This window comes from Pan troglodytes, chromosome 10 (genome assembly GCF_028858775.2).
Source record: "Pan troglodytes isolate AG18354 chromosome 10, NHGRI_mPanTro3-v2.0_pri, whole genome shotgun sequence".
NCBI lineage: Eukaryota > Metazoa > Chordata > Mammalia > Primates > Hominidae > Pan > Pan troglodytes.
The window spans coordinates 123607287-123634113 of NC_072408.2; the positions used below are offsets into that span (position 1 = coordinate 123607287).

The 26827-nt window shown below is 48.8% G+C and overlaps 1 protein-coding gene across 6 annotated transcripts in view; it reads left to right on the forward strand.

Annotated features, from left to right (window-relative positions):
* RNFT2 (ring finger protein, transmembrane 2) overlaps positions 1-26827 on the forward strand; it is a 114098-nt gene that overhangs the window by 68842 nt on the left and 18429 nt on the right. For all 6 annotated transcript variants that reach the window (XM_054664665.2, XM_016924320.4, XM_009426335.5 and 3 more), the window contains one exon: positions 26243-26392. In XM_054664665.2, coding sequence (XP_054520640.1) covers positions 26243-26392 — 150 coding nt within the window. The remainder of the gene's footprint in view (positions 1-26242; positions 26393-26827) is intronic.

Below are 26827 nucleotides of genomic sequence, written 5' to 3' on the forward strand. Positions count from 1 at the left end.
ATCACTGCATGATTCTGCCTCTCCCCGCACCATTCCCCACTCGCACTCCCCTGACCCAGAGACTGCAACTCAGACAGCAGCAGCCACTGCTCCCTGTGCACCTGCAGAACCATCGAAACTGCTCCCACCAACTCAGGCACCATACACCCTCGTCCCCAGCCTCCTTACATCCTCTTCCCTCAACTACCCTGGTACCCTCCTTTTCTGTCTGTGGGGCCTGCACCTCACTTTTTCTTGAGTCTGTGTTTTTATTTTGAGATAGGGTCTTGCTGTGTCACCCAAACTGGTGTGCTTTGATGCGATTGCGGCTCACTACAGCCTCAAACTCCTGGGCTCAAGCAATTCTCCCACCTCAGCCCCCTGAGTAGCTGGGACTACAGGTGTGCACCACACTCAGCTAATTTTTAAATGTTTTCTTTTTAAGACAGTTTCGCTCTTGTTGCCCAGGCTGGAGTGCAATGGCACGATCTCACTACAACCTCCGCCTCCCAGGTTCAAGTCGTTCTCCTGCCTCAGCCTCCCAAATAACTGGGATTACAGGCGCCCGCCACCATGCCCAGCTAATTTTTGTATTTGTTGTAGAGATGGGGGTTTCACCATGTTGGCCAGGCTGGTCTCAAACTCCTGACCTCAGGTATCCACGTGCCTTGGCCTCCTAAAGTGCTCGTGAGCCACCACACCTGGCCTAATTTTTAAGTTTTTTATAGCAACGGGGTCTTGCTGCATTGCCCAGGCTGGTGTTGAACTCCTGGCCTCAAGCAATCCTCCTGCCTTGGCCTCCCAGTGTGCTGGAATTACAGGTGTGAGCCGCTGCATCCAGCCTTCATGTTTTGTTGCTGTCCTTGTGTTTTGTTTTGTTTTTCCCTTCACTCTGCCCCCTGGGAGACTCCCAAAGGCTACATTCTGCCACCAAGGGACGCAGCAGGGGCAGGGCCCCAGCAGGCACCTGGGATTTCCCACACCCCACCCTCTACTGGATGAAGATGGTGGGGAGGTTTTGGGTTATTTATTTATTTATCTAGTCCCGCCTGGCTCCACACCCCCCAAGCTGTTGTTCCTCCACTAGAGAAGATGAAAAACAACCTCAGACAATGGAAGACAAGGCTTGCCACATGGCCCCTGCAGTTTAATTTCCTTTAATTCATTTTCTATTGAACCAAATGATACTGTTTGTTTTTAATGGCAAACAGCAGGGAGGAGGGGCAGTCAGGCCTCCTCCTGGGGAAATTAGGAACACAGCTGCTATTGAAATTCTTGCTCCCTCTCCTGTGCTCCCCCTGGCTCCCCCACTCTCACCCCCAGCACTGGGCCGTTGGAAATCGATCTCCAGGTTGAAAGATGATACCTGTCACCAGCTCAGATGGTCACTGTCTGGCGAGCTGGCCTGGCTCCACCCCAGCTGCCATCAGCCCCTTTTAGGATGGCCGCCCCATCCCAAGGCCCACCCTTCTCTGGTTATAACTGGATGCACAGGGCCGGAGCCATGGCTTTTTTGGTGCCCCTCTCCCCTGCCTATCGCTGGTAATCCTGAGCAGGCACCTAGTCCTTGCTGGAGCCATCCAGTGCCCTCCCCCAGGAACTGAAGAACACAGAGGCTGGGCACAGTTAGAGCTGAGTTTTTTCATTCATTCATTCATTTATTCATTCATCACCTGGGAGCAGAGTCGTGGCTGCATCCCAGTCCTCCTCCATCAGAGGTTGCGTTTGAACTCGATTCCTGGTGGTTCAGGTGCTGACAGGAGTTGAGACGTGCTGATGAGAGGAGAGGTCCTTCCACTTCGTTGTGAGGTTTCGGCAACTCCTTCATGTGGCCTGGGGACTCCAGCGCTTCTTTGAAGTCCGAGAAGATCCACAATCTTTCCAAAGCCCCCTCTTTTTTGCTGGAATGGGCCAGAGTCAGCTCCAGTTCTCGCAGGTAAAGAGCACTTTGATATGCAACCAGCCCCTTTGGGAGAGGCTTTGGCCTGCTCATGGCTTCACTGGGAGCCATGCCAAGATGGTCAGTGCCCGATTCAGACATCCCGGAGGCCTCTCTGGTTCCTCAAAGACTGGGCTTCACCCCTGCCCTCTTTTTCACAGACCGGTAGACCCAGAAAGACCTTCTTTTTTTTTTTTGAGATGAAGTCTTGCTCTTGTTGCTCAGGTTGGAGCGCAATGGCACAATCTCAGCTCACTGCAACCTCCACCTCCCGGGTTCAAGCTATTCTCCTGCCTCAGCCTCCTGAGTAGCTGGGACTACAGGCACCCACCACCACGCTCAGCTAATTTTTTGTATTTTTTAGTAAAGACAGGGTTTCACCATGTTGGCCAGGCTGGTCACAAACTCCCAACCTCAGATGATCCACCCACCTCGGCCTCCCAAAGTGCTGGGCTTGCAGACGTGAGCCACTGTACCTAGGCCAGAAAGACCTTCTTATTCTGCTGATTTGAGGAAACCAAGTCCCCAAAGTGACCACTTCTGGGTCACATGATTTGTTTTCTCATGCATTCATTCTGCAGATATATTGGACACCCCAGAGTGCCGAGCCCTATGCTAGGCATGGGGTTCTGCAGACCAGGAGTTTCACGCTGAAAGCTCACAGTCCGGTGGGGGTGTTGCAGGCAAGGAAGCAGTCACTCCAAGGCCCTCTGGGAAAACAGAGAAGGGACACCTAAACCAGTCCCCAGCAGAGTCTTCCTGAAGAAGGTGACATCAGAGCTGAGTTTTAAAGCAGGGCTGGGAGTTACCCGGGCATCGCAAAGCCACAAGGGCACGGCAGGAAGAGGGGACAGCCACAGCCATGGTGCAGAAGTGGAAAACAGTTCAGGGTGTGCGTTTTTCCAGATAACTCCTGAACATCCCATTCCCACCAGACTCTAAGCTCCATGGGGGCAGAATAAGAATCTGCCCAGTGGCTCAGGGTAGGTGAGTGAGTGACTCTCAAATAAAGTGATGAGCAAACAGCAGTGGTTGGTATGAATTTGCTCACAGGGCAAAGCAGGGAGGCTCACGTTCTTGGCTCCGAGACCCACCCTGACCCACCTTTCCAAACTACATCATGGGTATGTGGTGGCAACCCCTGCTGTGGGGTGCTGGGGGAATTAATCATCAAGCTAAGGGCTGATCATTTTTCTCTTCTTCAACTCAATGATTAAGCAAGGCAGCCAGGCTCCCTGAGGGGGCCTTGGAGGTGCCCACTTTGGCTCCCTGCTCCTGAGGGGGAAGACAGAGACTGCTGTGTTGGTTTCCTGCTTTTTGCTTCCACTGGGGTAGGGGGGACTACCCTGCTTCCATATTTCCCCCAGATGTTTCTCCTTCCCTGGAGAGAAGAAAAGGTAGCAGAACTGAGATTTGGCCTCAGGGAGCCCACTGATAACACGTCTCAACTTTTAGCTTGTCCAGAAAGGTTCCAGAGTGGATTGTAAAGAGCTTGGGCTCTGGAGTCAGGTGGATCTGAGCTGGAATTTTGGTTCCACCATTTCCATCAGTATCACTTCCAGTCAGTCACCTCCCTTCTCCGTGCCTCAGTTTCCTCATCTGTAAAAAAGGAAGTTATCCACCAGGCATGATGGCTCACGCTACTCGGAAGTTTGTCTTTCCAGCTACTAGGAAGGCTGAGGTGGGAGGATGGCTTGAGCCCAAGAGTTCAAGTCCAGGTGGGCAACATAGAAAGACCCCCATTTCAAAAAAAAAAGAAATATTCCTGTTTACCTCTGGAGGTAGGGTGGAGACTGGAGGTGATTTAAAAAATAAATTGAAGCAATGCAGGTGGAGGTGATTTTAGCAATCCCTGGCACATGTAAATGCTCAATGGGTGTATTTTTTTTTTCCTTTTTTTGAGACAGAGTCTCACTCTGTCGCCCAGGCTGGAGTGCAGTGGGGCCATCTCGGCTCACTGCAACCTCTGTTTCCCAGGTTCAAGCAATCCTTGTGCCTCAGTCTCCTGAGCAGCTGGGATTACAGGCGCCCACCACCACACCTGCCTAATTTTTGTATTTTTAGTAGAGACGAGTTTTCGCCATGTTGGCCAGGCTGATCTTAAACTCCTGACCTCAAATAATCTGCCCGCCTTGGCCTCCCAAAGTGCTGGGATTACAGGCGTGAGCCAACGCACCCGGCATGCGTGCGCATGCGTTTGTGCGTGTGTGTGTCTGTGTGTGTGTGCATCCTCCCTCATGACCCTCGTGGAAATCCAGGCCCTGTTGCAGGGGGCTTGGCAGCCCACCGAGGCTTTGCTGGCCTCTGGCTCTTCTCCTCGGGGCCCAGAAATGCTAAGATCAGAACCCTGAATGGAAGGAAGGAAAAGAAGGGAGGAAATATTATCCTTACTAGTTACCAATAGGCACCAGCCCTGGACTGGGTCCTGGGGCTGCCTGGTTTGAATCCTGCCTTTGCCACTAGCTATATACCCTCGGGTGAGTGAGTTCACCGGGTCAAACTCTGATGCCTCTTCTGTGTACATGACTGATGATGTTACCTGGCTCCAGGAGGATCCCGGTGAGGAACAAATGAGGTCATGAGGTTTAGAACAGAGTTTTCAGTGCCTGCTCAATCTTAGCTGTTGGGATAAGACCTGACCCTGACTTCAAGGGGCTGATGGAGAGGTGGGGCAGAGACACACAAAAGAACAAGAACAAGACAGAGGGAGATGGCACCTGGAACACAGACTTATTCCCTGCTGCAGCCTTATCCAGGTGCCTGGCACATAGCAGCCCGACATAAATACACACTGAGTGATGACCATAGCAGCCCGACATAAATACACGTTGAGTGACAATGCAGAGATGCAGGCAGAGGACGGGGATGGCAGAGGGAGGACAGGAGGGACAGCTCTGTTCCCTCATGGGCCTGACCAGATTACCGCAGGTCCCTGGGGCGTGGCATTACTGAAAGCAGACTTGTCACTACACTAGGTGAGGCCGGGAGGTGGTGGGGAGATCTCTGCAGCCAGCCTTCTGTGTCTAGGCCTGTTCCTATCTTTTTTTTTTTTTTTTTTCCTTGAGACAGGGTCTCACTCTGTCACCCAGGCTGGAGTTCAGTGGCGCGATTTCGGCTCACTGCAACCTCCACCTCCTGGGTTTAAACGGTTCTCCTGCCTCAGCCTCCTGAGTAGCTGCGATTACAGCATGCGCCACCACACCTGACTAATTTTTGTATTTTTAGTAGAGATGGGGTTTTACCATGTTGGCCAGGCTGGTCTCTAAATCATGGCCTCAAGTGATCCACCTGCCTTGGCCTCCCAAAGTGCTGGGATTACAGGTGTGAGCCACTGCGCCTGGCTAGGGCTGTTCCTATTTTAGGAGGAGGAAACCATCATTCCAAGAGTTTCAGTACCTTGTCCATAATCCCACGCCATTCAGAGGCAAGAGAGTCCTTTGGTTTTTTGTTTTGTTTTGTCATTTGTTTTTATTTTTTTCTTTTGAAACAGGGTCTCACTCTGTCACCCAGGCTGGAGTGCAGTGGCACGATCACGATTCATTGCAGCCATGACCTCCCAGGCTCAAGCCATCTTCCTGCCTCAGCCTCCCCGATAACTGGGACTACAGGCATGTGCCACCATGCCTGGCTAATTTTTTTTGTATTTTTTGTAGAGACAGGGTTTTGCCATGTTACCCAGGTTGGCCTTGAACTCTTGGGCTCAAGCGATCCACCCACCTTGGCCTCCTCCCAAAGTGCTGGGATTACAGGTGTGAGCCTCCTGGCCAAGGGAGTCCTTTTGAATGCTTGCCTGGCCTTCGCCTCTCTTCCCAGCCCGACACCTCAGCCATCGCTTGCCAAGTGTTTTGAATTCCTCTTAGGGCTGAATCATGCTCTTGTTCTCTCACCTCCTCCAGGCCTTTGCAGTGGCTGTTCCCTGTGCTAGGAACACTGTCTCCCCAGCCCCATCTGGCTGACCCCTCATCACCCCATCACCCTCAGGTGTTTAGATATCATTTCCACTTGGAAGTCTAAACTTGTGGTTGGGTGACTCACCTGTGTGCTTCCACAGCCCCGAGGCCACTTCTGTTGTGAATGCATCATGTGATGTTGTGTTTGCTGGTTTGTCTCCCCCATTAGGACTTAAAACTTGGCAAGAACAGAGATCAAGTCTCTTGTATATTTCATTTTATTCCCAGCACAGTGCATGGTACATAGCAGGTACTCAAAACACATACGCTGAAGGTAATTAATTCATGAGAATGTTGCAGATATTTCTCCCTTCACTATATTTTCTCTGAAGCAGGCAGTGTGAATTCAGTTGGAAGGGTCTACTAGACTTGGAGTCAAGCAGGTTCCATTCCCAGCTCTTTCACTTATAAGTCATGGACCTTGGATGAGTCAGTAGCCTTCTCTAAGCCTCAGTGTTCTTCCCTATATAATGGGGATAGTATTCATGATGTGAAGATTAAACAGGACCATACCTTTAATATGAATGAAGCCTTTTGATCACTACAGCTTAGTAAGTGCTAGGCTCGATTTATTAATTAGTGAAAAAACAAGGTAAGCAGAGGAAACGGGGCCTTGGAAAACATGACCCCAGCCCTCCCCGTGTCATTCTCCAGGAGTAGATGATGATAGTCATTGTCATGGCAACATTGTAGAAGCCAGTCACCATGCACATACTACCTGCCAGCCACTGTCCTAGGCACTTTCCATTCATCCATTTCTTCATCCACTGAACCAGTATTTTTTGGCCACCTATTCTGTACCAGGCCCAGGACTAGGTCCCAGAAATACAGCAGTGAAGAAGCAGAGCATGCACTTTCAAGGGACTTAGATAAAAAGATGCTGAAATCAATAGGCAATATGTCAGACGGAGATCAAACAGGGAGTGTCATGTTTGCAGGGCGGGGAAGGGAGGGCGATGCTCTTTTAGACAGTGGTGGGGGGTAGGGAGAAGGTAACATTCATGCAAAGCCTTGAAGGAAGCAAGGGAGTGTGCCATGTGGATATGTGGGGAAGAGGATTCCAGGCTGGGGAAACAGCATATGTAAAGGCCCTGAGGTGGAAACGTGCTTGGCAAGGTTAAGGAGCAATGAGCCTGTGTGGCTGGAGCAGAAGAAGGGGCAGGGCAACTTCATGGGCAAGCACCCTTTGCAGAAGGCCCAAACACTTGGTTTAATGCTCCACTGTTGCCGTATGATTTTTTTTTTTTTTTTTCGACAGAGTCTCACTCTGTTGCCCAGGCTGCTGGAATGTGCAGTGGTGCAATCTCGGCTGGCTGCAACCTCTGCCTCCCGGGTTCAAGTGATTCTCATGCTTCAGCCTCCCGAGTAGCTGGGATTACAGGCATGCACCACCACGCCCAGCTAAGTTTTCTGTTTTTAGTACAGATGGTGTTTCACCTGCGTGCAAGCATGCCCAGCTAAATTTTTGTATTTTTAGTAGAAATGGGGTTTCACTATGTTAGCCAGGCCGGTCACAAACTCCTGACCTCAGGTGACCCGCCTGCGTCGGCCTCCCAAAGTGCTGGGATTACAGACATGAGCCACCGTGCCCAGCCGAGATTCTTAGTATGTCAACAAGGGGCCCTGCATTTTAATTTTACACTGGGTATCATAAATGATGTAGCCGGTCCTAGTAGTAGTAGATGTAGTCAAAGAGGTGGTTGTAACCACAGCTCAGAGGCCACTCCCAGGCCTGGGTGTGCTCTGGCCTCCTCCCATCTTGCCATGGAAGCCAGCCCACCAGAGATGCTCCAGCCATGCCATCCTGACACTACCCTCATGACAGTCTAACTATTTCTTCTCTGTGTTAGCTTCCTGTGAGTACTGTAACAAATAACCACAAACCTTGTGGCTTAAAACAACACAACTGTATTATCCTACAGTTCTGGAGGTCAGATGTCCAAAATCTGTGTCACTGGGCTAAAGCCAAGGTGTCTGCACTGTGGTTCCTTTGGGAGGCTCTGGGAGACAATCCATTTTCTTGTCTTTTCTAGCTTCTAGAAGCTCCCTGCCCTCCTTGCCTCTGGTCCCCTTCTCTATCTTCAAAGTGCATCTCTCCAACCTCTGTGTCTGTTGTCTCATTGTCTTCCTTCAACCTGACCCTCTTGCCTTCCTCTAATAAGGATCCTTGTGATGATATTGGGCCCGTCCAGGTCACCTGGGATAATCTCCCCATCTCAGGAGCCTTAATTTCATCACATCTGCACGTGCACAAAATTCCTTTTGCCCTGTAAGGTACCAAATTCATAGGTTCTGGGGATTGGGATATGGACATCTTTGGGGCGGGGGCATTATTCAGCCTTCCATATCCCCTACTTTGCTAACGAGGAAACTGAGGCCCAGAGAAGTGATTGATATGACTTCGGCAAAGTCACCCTCCCAGCAGGACAGATCCACACTTGAGGACCCTGTTTGTCAAGTTTGAAGTCATGGGCTCCAGACCACCAGGAAAGGAGATGCCCTCTGCCCATCTCTGTCTGTCTCCCTCCTTCCCTTGCACCTCTCCCTCCACTCCCTAGTGTTTTGGGAAACAGCCAGGCTTGGGCAGTTTAGCCCAGAGCATTTGTGCTTAAGACTGTAGCTGACATGGGGACAGATAAGCTCATCCATCCACCTGGGACCAGGACAGAGGGAAGAGAATGCCTTTTCGTAGCTAACAGGGTCCCAGGCCACTATGGGCTTAATCATCAACATCTTATAATTAGGCCTGTCCTGGGTACTGGGGAGCAGGGCCCTGTGTGTAGGGAAGCTGCTGATGCAGTTGCTGGGGCACGTGCGCTGGGCCCTTCCTGTTCATGGGGCCGATGCTCTTAGATCAAGGGAACCATGGCCAATGAAATTGGGTACCCCACTGCTGCTGTTGACAGGAAGATTTTTACTCACAGCCCAGCAACTCCTTTGGGGCCTCAGCCTGGCCCCAAGGACTCTGCCAGCTGGCCCCTGGGACCATAGCACCAGAGGCGATCGCGGCCTCCTCCTCCCCCTCCTCGCCAGAGCAGAGAGAGGATCTTTATAGGAAATTGGGGGTGAGAGGGAGAAAATGACACATTTTCATCAGCTCTGGTTTTAATAGTGAGTGTCCAGTTATCTAGTGGCAGATGTTGTGGGTAAGAGCATCTGTACAGACATCAGAGACCTGGATTCAAATCCCACCTCTGCTACATCTGAGCTCTATAAGCTTAGGCAAAATGGTGAACTTCTCTGAAACTGAGCCTCAGTTTCTCTCATCTGCAAAGTGGAGGTGACAATTTCCCCCCTCATGGGGTTGTTATAGTCTATTTTTAAAGTGGGTAAGCAAAATTTCAGCTTGTGGCCTTAAAAAAATAACATGTATGAGGTATAAAAACAAAAAATAACAAATACTCGTGTACCCAGGTTAAAAAGTAGAGAACTGCTAGTTTCTTAGAAACCCCTTGTGTATATCTCCTGGGTTCCATCCATCTTCTTCCCTCCCTTTGCCCATAAGAAAAGTTTTGTGATTACCATTTGTGTGTTTTCCTTGTGTCTGGTCTTTGTAGTTTCCTTGTTTTTGTTTTGTTTTGTTTTTTGAGATGGAGTCTCGCTCTGTCGCCCAGGCTAGAATACAGTGGTGCGATCGCAGCTCACCGCAACCTCCACCTTCTGGGTTCAAGCGATTCTCATGCATCAGCTTCCCAAACAGTTGCGTCTACAGGCGCGCACTACCATGCCCGACTAATTTTTGTATTTTTAGTACAGATGGGGTTTCACGATGTTGGCCTGGCTGGTCTCGAACTCCTGACCTCAAGTGATTTGCCCGCCTCAGCCTCCCAAAGTACTGGGATTACAGGTGTGAGCCACTGCACCTGGCCTGTTTTTATTTTTTAAATAGAGACAGGAGGTCTCATGATGTCTCCCAGGCTAGTCTCAAACTCCTGGCCTCTAGCAATCCTCATGCCTCAACCTCCCAAAGTGCTGGGATTACAGGCATGAGCCACTGCACCAGCCTGATTTTTGTAGTTTTTACGTCTTCTTCCTTGCTGTTATTAAAGGTCAGAGCATAAGCTGTATAACCTTGTCCCTTCCACGCCTAATTTCCTACTCAGTTCCTCTGATTTCCCTCTCCTCTCAGCTACCAACAGAGGACACTACTGATTGGGAAACCAGAATGCCAAACTTGTCACTACTGTAGTACACTTAAGAATTAATAGGCTCTGAAAAGCACCACAGGGACTTCACTGTAAGTAAAGTGTATGTAGCAAGGGGCTTTTGAACTTCCTAGAAAGTATGGAGTAAGACCACACTTTACACTCAAACAAACCTGAGTTTTGAACAGCACTGCTCACCATCCTAAGCCACCAATTCTTTGCATTTACTCCAAAAATATTTCAGTGTCATATTATGACAGGCACTGCGAAGGTGTTGGGGATAAGATGATAAATGAAAGAAACAGACCAAAACAGAGTCCCTGCTCTCATTTCATTGGGGGAAATCACCATTAAACTATATCAACACGCAAATATAGAACTTCAAGTTTCAACAAGCACTAGAAACAAATAAAAACAATTCATGGAGAATTCGTTTAGGGAAATGGGAAAGGGCTTTCTCTGTGGGATGGACATTTGAGCTGAAACTTGTACTTCCTTGACATCTGACTTTGGTTTTAAAAAATATTTACCAGCCTGGGCAACACAGGGGAGACCCCCTCTCTACAAAAAAAGTCTTTAAAAAATTATCTGGGGCATGGTGGCACACACCTGTGGTCCCAGCTACTCGTGGGGCTGAGAGGGGAGGCTCGCTTGAGCCCAGGAACTCAAGGCTGCAGTGAGCTGAGATCGCACCACTGCACTGCAGCCTGGGTGACAGTGAGGCCCTATCTCAAAAAGAAAAAAAAAATCCGCTTTTTCGTCTGCAAACCTGGGCTGGTAATATCCCTCCCAGCTTTGCCCTTAGTAACAGGCCCTGGCTCAGTGCCTGGTTCAGCACTGCCGTTCAGTAAATGTCATGTCCCTTCCTTCCTGTCGTTCCTGGCTGTGTATGTTGCTGGAGGTCTTCTGAGGAGTGGTGTGAGTGAGCAGTCTCTAAGTGATGGGAGAAATGTGCTGCTGGCAAGTGAGTTGTGAAGCCTCTAATAGGCTCTCACTGGACCCTCTTCAACTGGGTTTGATGGCGACCGTGTCGGAGAGAGAAGGGAGGGTGTATCGTCCACTGTCAACATTCGGAAGCCTTCCTCTTTTTCTGGGGAAGGTGGTGTCGAGTAATTGAAAGGCTCTGCTGTAGAGTCAAGTCACCTGGGTACAAGTCCCAGTTCTGCAGCAAGTAACTTGACCTCTCCGAGCCTTGTGTTCTCATCTGTAAAATGGTCCGTATAATTCCTCTACAGTGGTCTGTCATGTGGAACAGGACCCAGCATTGCGGGGGCACGCCGCAAGTGGGACCGTTACCACTGTTTCCACCAGAGCAAGGAGGAACTGCGGTAAAGGTGCAGAGGTTTGGGGTACAGGTAAGGGGAAGAAAAAGGCTGTCAAAGGGCTCATTCACATCATGGAGGTCCGGGTTCCTGCGCCACCCTTCCCTACGTGGGTAATCTGGGGCAGATTCCTTTATCCCTCTGATCCCGTTTCTTCGTCTGTAAGACACAGCTCCACAACTTCTTCACTCAGCGGCTGTGAAATCCTGCAGGCAAGCCGCGTCGCATGGCCCCTGACTTCAAGTTTAGGGGAGCTGATGAGGTCACTCCCTGCTGGACAAGGGGTCTTCGGGGTGAAATGTTCAAATAAGAGAGCGGGGAGGGGACGCGCAAAGATGCGTCAAAAGGATGGAAAACGCAGCTTTGCCCTTCGCAAACTGAGATCTCCTTTGTCCGCGAATGGCTAAAAGCCTCAGGCTCGGGGGCCTGGTACCGGCGCGGGACGCCCGGAGGCCAGACCCGGAGCCGGCGGCGCGCAGAGCGGGGCGGCCCGGGGCGCGGGGCGGCCCGGGGCGCGGGGCTGTGACCTCATCGGCCGGCGCCGTCCCGCGGGGCCATGAGATCATGAGATGCCGGCGCTCGCCGAGGAGTCGATTTGTTGGGAGCGCGGGGACAGCCGGCCGCCCGACGCGGTGATCTCATCCGGGCCCGGGGGAGGAGGAGGCAGGCGGCCGGGCCAGCCCGCGCCGCCAGGAGGGGGATTAATGGCTGCCGCCGGGTGGTGACGTCACCGGCAGCACCCGTTGCCAGGCAACGCGCGGCCACCAGCCCCGCCCCGCTGGCCCCGCCCCCTACCTGCTGCGCTTCTTTCCATCCTGGCTCGCCCTTCTCTTGCCTTTTTTCGTTTTTCTTTTGTATTGAGGCATAACTTACATACTGTGGAGTGCCCTAATTATAAAGCTCAGTGGATTTTTACAAACATATGTAATCACTCAGATCAAAGTATCAACAAAGCTGTCCGACAGAAATATAAGGGGAGTCACACAGACGATTTTAAATGTTCTAGTAGTCACGTTAAACAACTAGAAAGGAACAGGTGACTTTAATTTTAATACTATATTTTATTTAGCCTAATGTGTCCAAAATATTATTTCAACATGTAATCAACATAAAATTTTTAATGAGATATTTTACCTTTTGTTGTTTTTCTAAGACTTTGAAATTCCTTGTTTCTTTTGTTTTTAAGGGAGATTGTTTGTTTGTTTGTTTGTTTGTTTTTAAAGACAGTCTTACTGTGTCACCCAGGCTGGAGTGTAGAAGTATGATCATGCTCACTGCAGCCTCGACTTCCCTGGGCTCAGGTCATCCTCCTGCCTCAGCCTCCCAAGTAGCTGGGTCTACAGGCGTGCGCCATCATGCCTGGCTAGTTTTTGTAGTTTTTGTAGAGACAGGATTTCATTATGTTTCCCAGTCTGGTCTCGAATTCCTGGGCTCAAGGGGTCCTCCTGCCTCGGCCTCCCATAGTTCTGGGTTTATAGGTGTGAGCCACCATGCCCAGCTATCCCTGTGTATTTTAGACTTTCAGTACATCTCAATTCAGAATAGCCACATTTCAAGTGCTCCATAGCGACATGTGACCAGTGGTTACTGGATTGGCTGTGGTGGATATGGAACATTTCCGGCATCTGGAAAGTTCCTCTGTCCTCACTTCCCCCACCAGGGGTACCCATTATTCTGAATTTTATCATCCTTCAGTTATCCTTCCCTCTCTACCCCCATAGCTTGTATCTTTTCTTTCTCTTTCTCCCACATCTTACTTTATCTCCTAAGGTCTCCTAGGGTCTCCCTTTCTCTGTTTCTCAGAGTGGCACAAAGCCACTCTGGAAAATCAAGCTGGATTTAAATCCCGGCTCCACCACTGTCTAGCAACTTCGGACAACATACCCTGCCTCTTTGAGCCTCTCTCTCCTCACCAGTTAACAGGGGCAGATAATTTCAGTGTCCATCTCCTGGGATTGTCAGAGTCTGGGGACAGCCTGCAGGTACTAAGTGTTCAACCGAGAAACTCATCACTAAACTAGAAGCCAGCCCTAGTCCTTCTCTCTTTCCTCTTGTAATCCTCTCACTTGCTGGGTCTCCCACTCTGTTCTTCCCTCCCCTGCCTCTGTGTTTGGGCTTTCTCATCTAAAAAATGGGAACGCGTCATAACTACCTACAAGAGGAGCAATTGGTGTGCCGTTCCTGGCCCCTGGTAAGCGCTTAATACGGGGGTTACTCTTCCCCTGTCGCCTTCTCACCTGGACTCTGCCTCCTGGGTGTTCTTTCTCTTCTGGCCTCTAACTCTGCCATTTCTCTCTTCCTTTCTTCTGCCTCCAGCCCCATTTCCCCCTCCTGTTTCTATCCACTTCCCTCCTTCCTTCCTGTGTTCTCTAGCCTTGCTTCTGTCCCCAGTCCTGCCCCGTCACACTTGTTTCTCCCACCCCTCCTGGCCGGGCGCTGCTGTGAAGTCAGTGGTCCAGCCCCGATCCCACCCCCAGCACTGGAGGAGACCCAGCACGGGCCTCAGCTCATTAGCCCAGCCCTTCAAGCCTCCAGTTCGGTGCTGGGTCTGCAGGGCTCTGCCAGCTGTGGTCGCCACAACCCCACCATCCTAACAGGCCCGCAGGCCACCTTCCCAGGACAACATGTCTTTGTTTTCAGCTCCTTGTCCTGGCCGCCCACTTGGGAGCAGGACTTGTGGCCCACATCCCCTGGGGCTTTTGGGAGCCAACAGGCAGTCCATCCAGGGAAGAAAAGCAAGCAAGGAAAAGTCTCGCAGGAGGCTGAGGGGCCCCTCTGGCCCAGGAGGCTGGAAGCAGTCCCTCCTGCTTATTTTTCCACATGTGGAAGGAGGGCTTTGAAATGCAGATTCCTGGCCCTGTGCTAGCTTGCTAGCTTTAGTCCGTGAAGCTTTCTATCCTCCTTTTTCTGACTACTCGTTTCTTTTTTTTTTTTTTTTTTTTTTTTTGAGGCAGAGTCTTACTCTGTTGCCCAGGCTGGAGTGCATGGAGTACAGTGGCGCAATCTCAGCCCACTGCAGCCTCTGCCTCCCGGGTTCAAGCCATTCTCCTGCCTCAGCCTCCAGAGTAGCTGAGATTACAGGTGTGCACCTCTACCCCAGCTAATTTTTTGTATTTTTGGTAGAGACGGGATTTCACTGTGTTGGCCAGGCTGATCTTGAACTCCTGACCTCAGGTGATCTGTGTGCCTCGGCCTCCCAAAGTGCTGGAGTTACAGGTGTGAGCCACCCTGCCTGGCCAACCTCCTTCGACCAGAGGAACCAGCCCTCCTCTCTGTCCCCTTAGTTCTGATGACACCGTCAGTCACAGTGCTGCCCCCATGGTTGTGACCAGGACTGACCAATCATAGAACCCCATGACCTCTTGGCCTCAGAGCTTGGTTCCCAGAGGGGAGCAGGGCCATCATTTTGGCAAATGGCCCCAGGAGAAACAGGGTCTGTCTCTCTCTCTGTGGCAATTCCAGCTGTAAGAGTGTTGGCTTGGGGCTGCCAGTGGCCATCTTTCCTACTAGATACTGTCAGATCCAGCATTTTCCAGCTGCGTCACCTGGGGCAGGTTATCTAACTTTTCTGTGCCTCCATTTCCTTATCTGTAAAGTGAGAGTATTAATAGCACCTGCCTCATAGTGGTGTGCACAGGGTGGTGCCTAGCACATAGTTAACAGCTAAGTCACCATCATCATCATCACCACCACTACTACCACCTGCAGTGAGTCCAACCTTGGCAGGAGAGAATGAAACTTACACACAAGAAACAGAGACATCTGAGCTGAGAGATGGGGAAGAAGAGGAGAGACAGAAAGAGAACTGGCTGGGTGCAGTGGCTCACACCTGTAATCCCAGCACTTTGGGAGGCTGAGGCGGGCAGATCACCTGAGGAGTTCAAGACCAGCCTGGCCAACATGGTGAAACCCCATCTCTACTAAAAATACAAAAATTAGCCGGCCATGGTGGTGCACGCCTATAATCCCAGCTACTTGGGAGGCTGAGGCACGAGAATCACTTGAACCCGGGAGGCAGAGATTGCAGTGAGCCAAGATTGAGCCACTGCACTCCAGGTTGGGCGATAGTGCGAGACTCTGTCTCAAAAAGCAAAAAACGAAAAGACAAAAGGAAAGATACAACTAGAGAACTAGAGAAGGCTCTTTGACTATATTGTTTGACCTCCTGGATCCAGGAATCCTTGAAGCCAGAGCCGCCCGTGCCTTCCCAGTTTTGTGACCTGATACATTTCCTTCTTTGTGGAAGCTACTTCATGTTAGCTGCCACTTATAGCCTAAAGTGACACCAGTAGTTGTTGTAACAGTGCATAGAGGCCCAGAATGGCAGAGCTGGGTCAACACCCCCATCACACAGAACACTGAGGCCCAGAGAGGGAGAGCAGCTTGCCCAAAGTCACACAGATACAGAGGATGAGCACCTAGCTACCTGACTTCAAATGCCACACTTTAACCCTGTTTTCATGTTATAAATGGTGACATATAAAAATCAGGCCAAGCGTGGTAGCTCACACCTGTAATCCCAGCACTTTAGGAGGCCGAAGTGTGTGGATCGCTTGAGGTCAGGAGTTTGAGACCAGCCTGGCCAATGTGGCAAAACCCTGTCTCTACTAAAAATATGAAAATTAGCTGGGCGCCGTGGCGCATACCTATAATCCCAGCTACTCTGGTGGCTGAGGCAGGAGAATTGCTTGAACCCGGAAGGCGGTGGTTGCAGTGAGCCGAAATTGCACCACTGCACTCCAGCCTGGGTAAACAGCAAGACTCTGTCTAAAAAAAAAAAAAAAATTAATTAATTCTTCTGCTTCCCTGGTCCACTGCCATCCTCTTTGACCAGACTTAATTTATTTTTTCATATTTCCAGGCTGCTAACAGTGCTGCAGCTAACATTTATTGAGCACTTACCATGCGCCAGGCACTGAACTCAATGCTTTACACACATTTGCTCATTCATCCTCCCAACAACCCTAGGAGCCAGGGGCTACCATTAGCCCTATTTTACTAGCAAGGAAACTGAGGCACAAAAGGATGAAGTGACTTGCCCCAGGTAACTCAGGAAGAGACAGAATCAGAATTCAAATTCAGGTCATCTGACTCCCAAGTCCATGCTCTTTGCCATTGTGCTTGCTCAGAATCCAGGGCCTCATCTCTGAAGAGGCAGAGCTAGGATCTTCACCCAGGGCCACGTTTCTTTCCCAGATCTTTCCCATGGTATTTCTGTGCCCAATATGGCAGTCACTGGCCAACCCTCCCCGTCTCACTCCTACCCTCATCATTTTCTAGAACATGTGTTATGTATAGACTCCCATTCCTAGTATCTTCAGCATTAGAGCTCTCTATGAGCCATGCCTGTGGGAAACCCAGCTGTTTCGAAGCACAAGGCCATTTAGTTTGCCCCCTCATTTGTCCATTACTCATTCAGCAAATATTTCTTGGTCACCTACTGAGTCCCAAATGCTTTCTATTAGTTAGGATTGGAATCAAATAGTAACAGCAAAGAATCCAAAATAATAAGACTTAAATTTAAAAAATGTATCTCTTTCTCATGTAAAGGCCAAAGATAAGCAGCCCGAGCCTGGGAGTATGACACCTTCCAGCCCACTGCTTCACCAGCTCTAGGGTGTGGGATTCCCCCTCATGGTCCAAGATGGTAGCAAGAGCACCAGCCATCACATCCAAGTTCCAGACAGTAGGATAGAGAAAGTGGGGAAGAATAAGGTGAAAGCTTCTCTGAAGTTTCTACATGACGCTTATAATTGTGTTCATGGTGAAGACCCTCTTCCTGGCTTGCAGAAGGCTGTCTTCTCACTGTGTCCTCAAGTGGCAGAGAGATCTCTCATGTCTCTTCTTATAAGGGAACTAATCCCATCATGAGAGCTCTACTCTCATGATCTAATTACCTTTCAGAGGCCTTATCTTTAAATACCATGACATTAGGGATTAGGGCTTCAACAAAGGAACTTGAGGTGGGCACAGTTCAGTCTATAGCACCAGCTGAGTAGCCTTAGATGGTACTTTAGTTTTTGTTGTTGTTGTTGACTTGAAACAACCATTTAATTCTCACAATTTTGCGGGTCAGGCGTTCAGTCAGGACACACTGGGTACAGCTTGTCTCTCCTCCCCATGATATCTGCTGGGGCTGGACTGTCCAAGATGGCATCTTCACTCCCAGGTCTGATGCATCAGCTGTAATGGCAGGAATGGCCTTCTTAAGGTCCTATATCTGGGGCCTCAGTTCTCACTGTTGGCTGGTTTCCATATTTCTCCTCCAATTAGTCTCAGAGCTGCTCCCCTTCCACATGTCCTCTTCACTGGGTCTCTCCTTATAGCTTGGGCTTCCCACAAACATGGCGGCTGGAGGAGGGAGAACAAGCAAAAGGAAGGAAGTGAAAGCTGTCTGGTCTCTTAAGGCCTAGGCTTGGAAGTCCCAGATATCACTTCTGCCTTAATTCTAGTTCACCTTAGTTCATTTGAACCTGCATTTTCTCCTCTCTAAAATAAGGCAGCAATAACATAATGGCCACATTTCTGGATTAGCATGGGGGCCAGTACTAGCTGTATCATGTACTGGGCCCTTCTTATGTACCTGTGTTTTAGATTTATTGGCTTATTTAATCCATAAGATCACCTTGGTGTGTTGAATACAGGTTTTACTGACATGTGAGAGCCAATGGTTACATTTTCATGAAATCTGCAAACAGTTGTTAAATCATTGGTAGCTTGAAGTTGGCCTTGTGGGAACATTTACACCACAGAAATTGGCAAACACACAAATCAGGGCCTTTTCTTTCCCCCGGAGACCTAGTTTTCCAGCACACCACTGCATGCATATCTATATGTATGTGTGTATATATGTATGAATGTATGGGTGCATTCAACCCCATTTACAGATGAAGAAACTGAGAGTCATAGAGGTTGAATTATTGTGCCAAATCAACCAATTTAGTAGGTGATAGATCTGACCTTAGAATCCCAAATCCCATGCCTTTAAACCACTAGGCTGTCCTGCCTCCACAGATGAAAAAATGTGTATAAAAGAGATTCGTAAACAGGCAAAGCTGTATAAATATTATTCATCTTGATACAGAAAAAAAAAAGGTCTCATCTCTGTCTGTGCATTTTTCATACATTGAAGCTGCTGACAGATACTTGATTATGTCTCTCCTCCCTTCCTCCCCACCCCCACAAGTCTTCAAATCATCTTTCCCATGTAGGTGCGTTCTTCCAAAAAATTCTCCTCTCTGTTCATTTCTTCTGCTTCTCAGCATCCTACTCTCCTTCATTTCCCACCCGCTTCTGGAGCCAGCCCTCTGTTGTTTCGATGTTTCCCATTTCTCTTATTGTCCCACCCCTCATCTTGGCAGTGAGGAAGTCGGAATAGAATCCGCCTTCCCAAGTTGACACTCCCACCCCCTTTATCTGAATCCAAGCAGAGAACCGTCCGTGCCCAAGCACGTCCTGCAACAATTGCTACCGTTTCCCCTTCACGGTGGCAGGGAGGCGAGACAGCTCATAATCTGATCGTATTCCTTGTTCTCTGAAGCCCCAGAGAAACCACACATCCCATTTGGTGGTCGTCAGAAATAACATGCTTAAGAAACCTGGAATTATAAAACTGCTTAATTAGGGAGAGATGGTTTTGCTGGGATATGCCCAGTTTTCCTTGGTGGTTTGATCTCCTTTTCAAAGTGGCCCACCCCCTGGCAGCTAATTGCTACCTTTAACGGGGTGCCACATAGGCTCTCACTCTCCTAAATTTACTTGCTGTGACATCAGTGCTTGCTTATAAAGAGATATTCTCTCTTCAGCGTTTCAACTCTCCTCCATCAGCAAACTGTAGGAAGTTGACTTGAGTAATAAGGATGGAATCTTCAGCTTCAAGAGGTCCTCCTTTGTTACATGAGCACCTACTACATGCTAGATGCTGGGAATATACCCAGAGTCAAATTATCTTCTCCCGTAAGGGGCTTACAGTCCAGTGGGAGGGATGGATAGTAAAAATAATTTTTTAATATTGTGAAAAATGCTTTGAAGGAGTGATTTAGGGGCTGGGTGTGGTGAATCATACCTGTAAACAGCACTTTGGGAGGCCGAGGCGGGTGGATCACCTGACTCAGGAGTTTGAGACCAGCCTGGGCAACATGGTGAAACCCTGTCTCTACTAAAATACAAAAAATTAGCTGGGTCTGGCAGCAGGTGCCTGTAATCCCAGCTACTCAGGAGGCTGAGGCAGGAGAATCGTTTGAATCCGGGAGGCGGAGGCTGCAGTGAGCCAAGATCATGCCACTGCACTCCAGCCTAGGCAACAGGGTGAGACTCCATCTCAAAAAAAAAAAAAAAAAGAAAGAAAGAAAGAAAGAAAGAAACAAAGGAGTGATTTAGGGGAGTCTTCAAAGGTGTACATAACAGGAGCACCTAATTCAATTAAAAAGTCAGGGAAGGCTTTTCATAGGCGGTGACAGTTAGCTGAGACCCAAAAGATGAATAGATGTTAGCTCAGCAAAGAGTAGAGGGACCACTATTCCATCTGCAAAGGAAGAGCTTGGTGTCCTTAAGCAACCGAAAGACAGGGAAAGAAGCTGGTATTAGAGCCTTCTGGGAAATCCTGGGGATGTGTTAGAATCCCCATCGTGACTTATCTAGACTCTGATAGAACAGACCACACGTCAGAAAACTACAGGCTACAGGCCGAATATGTCCTGCCACTTGTTTTTATAAATAAAGTTTTATTGGAACACAGCCACACCCATTCACTTACCTATTGTCCACAGCTATTTTCCTACTGTAGTGACAGAGGTGAGTAGTGGTGCCACAGACCGTATGGCCTGCAAAGGCTAAGTACTCACTACCTGGTTATTTGTAGAAAAAGTTTGCCAACACTTGTTCTAGAGCTGCCCAATAGCAAGTGGGAAGTTTGGGATTTGGCCCAGAAACCAACCTGCAGCTCAGGGGCCTGAGAATTGGAAGATCCAAAGACAGTGACCAAAACTAAACCTAAGGTGGCAAGTGACAATCCTAGGTCTGATCCCAGCCTCTTTGGTTCCTGGGGCTGTGCTCTTGACCACCAAGCCAGACTGGTTGTTGAGACTGGCCTGCAAGGAAGAACAGAGAGGGGACCAGAGTCAGCCAGATGCCAGCAGGCAGGGGGTCCCAGAGACACAGGGATGTTTCATGGGGTAGCCGTGTCCTTACCTGTCATGAGACCAGGCAGACCAAGCAGGAGGCTGCCCACCAAGATGGCGCTCAGACCAGTGACCATCTTTTCCTTCACCTCTTGGCTCTGGAACACCCTTCCTCCCTTACCTGCCCTCATTTCTTCACCAGCTTGGCTCTTATTCATCCATTAAAGTAGTGCTTCTCAAACTTGGATGTGCACTCGGGTCACCTGGGGACCTTATTAAATTGTAGATTCTATTTCAGGAGGTCTGGGGTGAGGCCTAAGAGCCTGCATTTCTAACCAGCTCCCAGGCGATGCTGATGGTGCTGGTTCATGGCTCACACTTTGGGTGGCTGGAAAGATAACTTCTCTTAGACTTTCTTGATCAGTTTCCCCTCCACATCCCATGCCTCAATTCTGGGGCCCACTCACATTCACCTCTAGCAGAGTTCTACCACACTGTATTATAGTAGTTTGCTTAGTGATGGTCTTCCTCATTGGGTAGCAAGCTTCCTGATGAAGGGATGAGGTCTTAGTTATCTTAGTACCACCAGAACCTGGCATTGTGTCTGGTGCATAGTAGGTGTCCAGAAATGGAAGCAAGGATGGGAGGGAAGAAGAAAGGGAGTGGGCGAGGAAGAGAGGGAGGGAGGGGCAGAGGAAAGGGAAGGAAGGCACCATCAATGGATAAAAGGCAGGAAGGGAGGGAAGGAAGAAAGGAAATACAGATGGGTGGAAGAAAGAAAGGTAAGGAAGGAAGGAAACAAGAGTGATCTAGGGATGCACTGAATGTAGGGAAGAGTGACAAAAGCAGGTTAAGGCCAGGCATGGTGGCTCACATCTGTAGTCCCTACAGGGGACTCAGGAAGCCAAGCTGGCAGGAGGATCACTTGAGCCCAAGAGATGGAGACCAGCCTGGGCAACATAGATAGACCCCATCTCTAAAACACACAGTGTTTTAAGTGGAAAAAAAAAAAAACTGCAGGTCAAGACTGGCAGTTGAGAGAGGTTGGACCGTTTAGTCCAGGGTAAGATGGAATATGCAAGAGTTGAGAGACCATGGGTGAGAGCAATTTGGGAGACATGAGGGAGGCATGGGGCAGCTGAGGGTGGGTGGTTCAGGGAATGAAAGTTCAAATCATGGGTGTTCTGCAGATCTTGGGGTCTGCAGCAGGATATGGACAGGCTTGGTTAGCCCTGGCCATACACTAAGTTGCTGTCCGTTGGTCCAGCATCCATCATGCCCTTGTCCATGTAAAACAAACATGACGGCCACCCCCTACATCTCTGTACTCCAATCACCCCCCATCTTCCCAAAAGTTCCAGAGGGAAACCAGCATTTCCCTCCAGGGGATGTTTCTGGGGCTCAGGGACTGGTGGGAGTCAGGAGGGGAAAGGAGGGCCCTTTGGGAAACAATGGCCTCACAACTGGAGGTGGCGAACTAGTCACAAAAATCAGGCAGGGGGTGAGTGATGATTGGATGCCCCTTCTTGGTCCTTGGTAGATGTGGGTGTATGTGCTCCAAGGAATCCTCTTCTGAGTGACATGTGCCCAGCCCATCAAGATGGAATATAAAAGTTGGCTATAAATCTCTGTCCACATGCCACGCATACGATGTAATCTTGGCTCACTTCAACCTCCACCTCCTGAGTTCAAGTGATTCTCATGTAGCTGGGATTATAGGCACGTGCCACCATACCCGGCTATTTTTTTGTATTTTTGGTAAAGACAGGGTTTCACCATGTTGGCCAGGCTGGTCTTGAACTCCTGGCCTCAAGAGATCTGTCCACCTTGGCCTCCCAAAGTGCTGGGATTACAAGTGTGAGCCACCATGCCCAGACTCATTTCTCCTCTAATTTAAACGTATCACATGCTCAGTATAAAAAATCTGGAGAGAGCATAAAAACACAAAGAGAATGAGGATTTTTTTTTTTTGCATTCTCTATTATTTCCATTTGGAACAATAATATGAGCATTTGCTTGGGTCAAATGATATCTTTCATCAGGATGATTTCTTTTTTAACTTTTAATTTTGAGATAATTTTAGACTTAAAGAAAAGTTGCAAAAGTAATGCTGCGAGTTCCCATATACCCTTCATTCCTCTTCCCCTAATGTTGATATCTGATATACCAGAGTCCAATTAGCAAGGGCAGGAAATGAACATCAATACTGTTACTACTAACCTAAAGACCTCATTCACATTTTGCCAGTTGCCCCATTGACATTATTTTGTTTTTCAATTTTTATTGTTGTTTTTTTGTTTTCGAGACAGGGTCTTACTCTGTCACCCAGCCTGGAGTGCAGTGGCACAATCATAGCTCACTGCAGCCTCGAACTTCTGGGCTCAAGCAATTCTCCCACCTCCGCCTCTCAAGTAGCTGGGACCACAGGAACTCACCACCACTCCCAGATAATCTTTTAATTTTTTGTAGACACAAGATCTTGCTCTATTGCCCAGGCTGGTCTTGAACTCCTGGGCTCAAGGGATCCTCCCACCTTAGCCTCCCAAAGTGTTGGGAGTACAGGTGTCAGCCATTGCACCTGGCCTATTGACATTTTTTGCTAGTATAGGATTGAATCAGAGCTGGGCGCGGTCGCTCACACCTCTAATTTTAGCACTTTGGGAGGCTGAAGTGAAGTAGGTGGATCACCTGTGGTCAGGAATATGAGACCAGCCTGGCCAACATGGTGAAACCCCATCTCTACTAAAAATACAAAAATTAGCCGGGCATGGTGGTGTGTAATCCCAGTTACTTGAGAGCCTGAGGCAGGAGAATTGCTTGAACCCAAGAGGCAGAGGTTGCAGCGGCTGAGATTGTGCCACTGCACTCCACCCTGCCTGGGTGAAAGAGCAAGACTCCGTCTCAAAAAAAAAAAAGAGAGAGAGAGAGAAAGAGAGTATAGGATTGAAACCAAGATCCCATGTTACATTATTTGTCACGTCTCCTTAATTCTCTCCAACCTCACACTCCTTGGTCTTCCCTTTGTCTTTCATGATCTTGACATTTTTGAAGAGTGTTGGGCCCCTTCAACTTGGGGCCAGGTGCAATGGCTCATGCCTATAATCCCAGCACTTTGGGAGCCTGAGGTAGGAGGATCCCTTGAGCCCAGGAGTTTGAGACCAGCCTGGACAACACAGCATGACCTTGTCTCTCTACAAAAAAAAAAAAAAGAGAGAGAGAGAGATAATATCCTTCAACTTGGATATGTCTCTTGTTTTCTCATGATTAGATTAGAATTTATTGATGAGTTTTGGTGAGAATACCACAGAAGTGATACTGTGTCTTTTCAGGACATCATGTCAGAGGGTTCAGGATGTCAAAATGACTTCTCACTGGGGATGTTAACCTTGATCACCTGATTAATATGATGTATGTTTCCTTTCTTCACCATAAAGTTGCTGTTTCTTCAGGGTACATTTTTAATGGCTGTATGGCTTTCCATTATAGATCTCTAACATAATCAGACCCTCTTTTTTGTACATTGTGTTTTTCACTTTTTTTTTTTTTTAGTATTACAAAGAATGCTGTAGTGACCATTCCTATAGGCACATCTTTGCACCTATCTCTGATTATTTTGTTAGGGTAAATTGCCAGACATAGAATTGTTAGAGTAAAGCTTATACATATTTTTACAGATATGGATGCTTGGGGTAGTGTTGTTTGTTTGATTTTATCAGCTTTATAGAAGCAGGATTTAAATACAGTAAACTGCACATGTTAGGAGTGTATATTTCAATGAGTTTTGGCAAACGTGCACACCCATGTATCCCCCATCCCAATCAAGATATAAAATATTTCATATTTCTAGGCCAGGTGCAGCAGCTCACACCAGTAATTCCAACACTTCGGGAGGCTGACAAGGGGCAGATTGCTTGAGCCCAGAAGTTTGAGACCAGCCTGGGCAACATGGTGAAATCCTGTCTCTACTAAAAATACAAAAAAATTAGCCAGGCGTGGTGGTGTGTACCCGTGATCCCATTTACTTGGGAGGCTGAGGTGGAAGGATTGCTTGAACCTGGGAAGTCAAAGCTGCAGTGAGCCATAGTCGCACAACTGCACTCCAGCCCGGGCAACATAGCAAGACCTTGTCTCAAAAAAAAAAAAAAAAAAAAAATATATATATATATCTTTCTATCCCTTTCCAAAATTTCCTGACACCTCCTTGCAGTCAGTTCTCCCCACCTCTCACCCCAGACGACCAGGGATCTGATTTCTATTATCTCAGATTAGTGTTACCTATTCTAGGACTTAGTATAAACCAGAATTATACAACAAATATTCTTCCATGACTGTCTTCTTTGATTCGACATAATGTTTGTGACATTCACCCATGTCATCGCGAATGTCAGGCATTCGTGTATACTTATTGCTGGACAGTATCCTGTTGTATAAATACGCCATCATTTGTTTATCCGTTCTTCCATTGATGGGCGTCTGGGCTGCTTCCAGTTTGGGGATTTTATGAATAAAGCCACTAAGGACATTGGCATACATGTGGACATATGTTTTCATTTCTCTCGGGTAAATAGCTCAGACTGGAATTTCTGGGTCATAAAGTAGGTATGTATTCAACTTTATTAGACACTACAGAGTGGGTGTATTTTCATCTCCATTTTACAACACAGGCCACAGAAAGCTTCAGGGACTTGTCCAAGGTCAAGGGGAGGAAGAGAAATAGGATTTTTCTCCAGGAATAATGCTAGGTGCTTATCCTGTTCATCTCCTTTAATCCTCAAAGCAACCCCGTAAGGTGGGAATGCTGATTCCCATTCTGTAGATGGGGGAACTAAGGGTCATGAATATCCAGCAAGGTCAGGTTCAATCCCAGCCCAGTGTGAGTACCCAAGTCGTGTTCTTTTTTTTTTTTTTTTTTTTTTTTGAGATGGAGTCTCGCTCTGTTGCCCAGGCTGAAATACAGTGGTACAGTGGTGTGATATCTTGGCTAACTGCAACCTCTGCCTCTCAAGTTCAAGCAATTCTCCTGCCTTGCTTGAGTAGCCTCCGAGTAGCTGGGATTACAGTTGTGCCACCACGCTCAGCTAATTTTTGTATTTTTAGTAGAGTTGGGGGTTCGCCATGTTGGCCAGGCTGGTCTCGAACTCCTGACCTCAAGTGATCCACCTGCCTGGGCCTCCCAAAGTGCTGGGATTACAGGCATGAGCCACCACACCCGGCCCCTGTTCTTTCTCAACACAACTAGGTATTCATCCTGCCTCCTTGGAAGAGAGCAGGTGGTGGAGCTAGGAAGGACACGTATCTCCCCGCTTTGGGACTTATTGCCTAGCCTTACCTGCATTCTGTGCCCATCCTGCCCGGGCCCCTGAGAGCAGTCGCCTGTGATGCTCGAGTCAGCCCTCTAAAGATGAGGATGGCCTGGATGCGGAGGGCAGGGACTGTGCCCCCACCTTGGGCTTTGAGCCTTCCAAGCCACAGCGAGACCCAGAGGGTGACCCACTCTCCAGCCCTCTGCCCAAAGGTGTAGGGTTTCTCCTACCCTGAAACTCGATCCTCAATCCTGGGCACTTTGGTCTTCTGGGCTGCTGGGTGGCGGGTGAGGGCAGTGGACAGGGGCCGTGTCTCCCTGGCCATATCGCAGCCCCATTAGGAGCTGGCCTGAGTGCTTTCCAGAGCTGATTAATGGCCTGCCTGTGACCTAGAATGTCATCACTGCCCGGGGCGGGGGGCCCCCCAGCTGGGTCCTTTGGGTCTTTACTGCTAATAATAATTGATGTTCTCTGTGTGGTTGCAGGGAAAGTTCTATCTGGTCATCGAGGAGCTGAGCCAGCTGTTCCGATCCCTTGTCCCCATCCAGCTGTGGTACAAATACATCATGGGTGACGACTCCTCCAACAGCTACTTCCTGGGCGGGGTCCTGATTGTTCTCTACAGCCTCTGCAAGGTGAGGTGGCCCCAAGGCTGGAGGGCCGGCCTAAGGAGGGCCCCATTTACTAGTCAGGCCTCAGGGGGCTCCTGGGCAACCTAGAATACCCATGCTGATTTATTTATTTATTTATTTTAATTGAGGGAAAATTCATACGACATGAAATTAACCACTAACTGTTTTATTTTTATTTTATTTTATTTATTTATTTTTGAGATAGAGTCTCACTCTGTCGCCCAGGCTGGAGTTCAGTAGCGCAGTCTCGGCTCACTGCAACCTCCACTCCTGGGTTCAAGTGACTCTCTTGCCTCAGCCTACCGAATAGCTGGGACTACAGGCATCCACCACTATACCCAGCTAATTTTTTGTATATTTAGTAGAGACAGGGTTTCACCATGTTGGCCAGGCTGGTTTTGAACTCCTGACCTCAAGTGATCTGCCCACCTCTGCCTC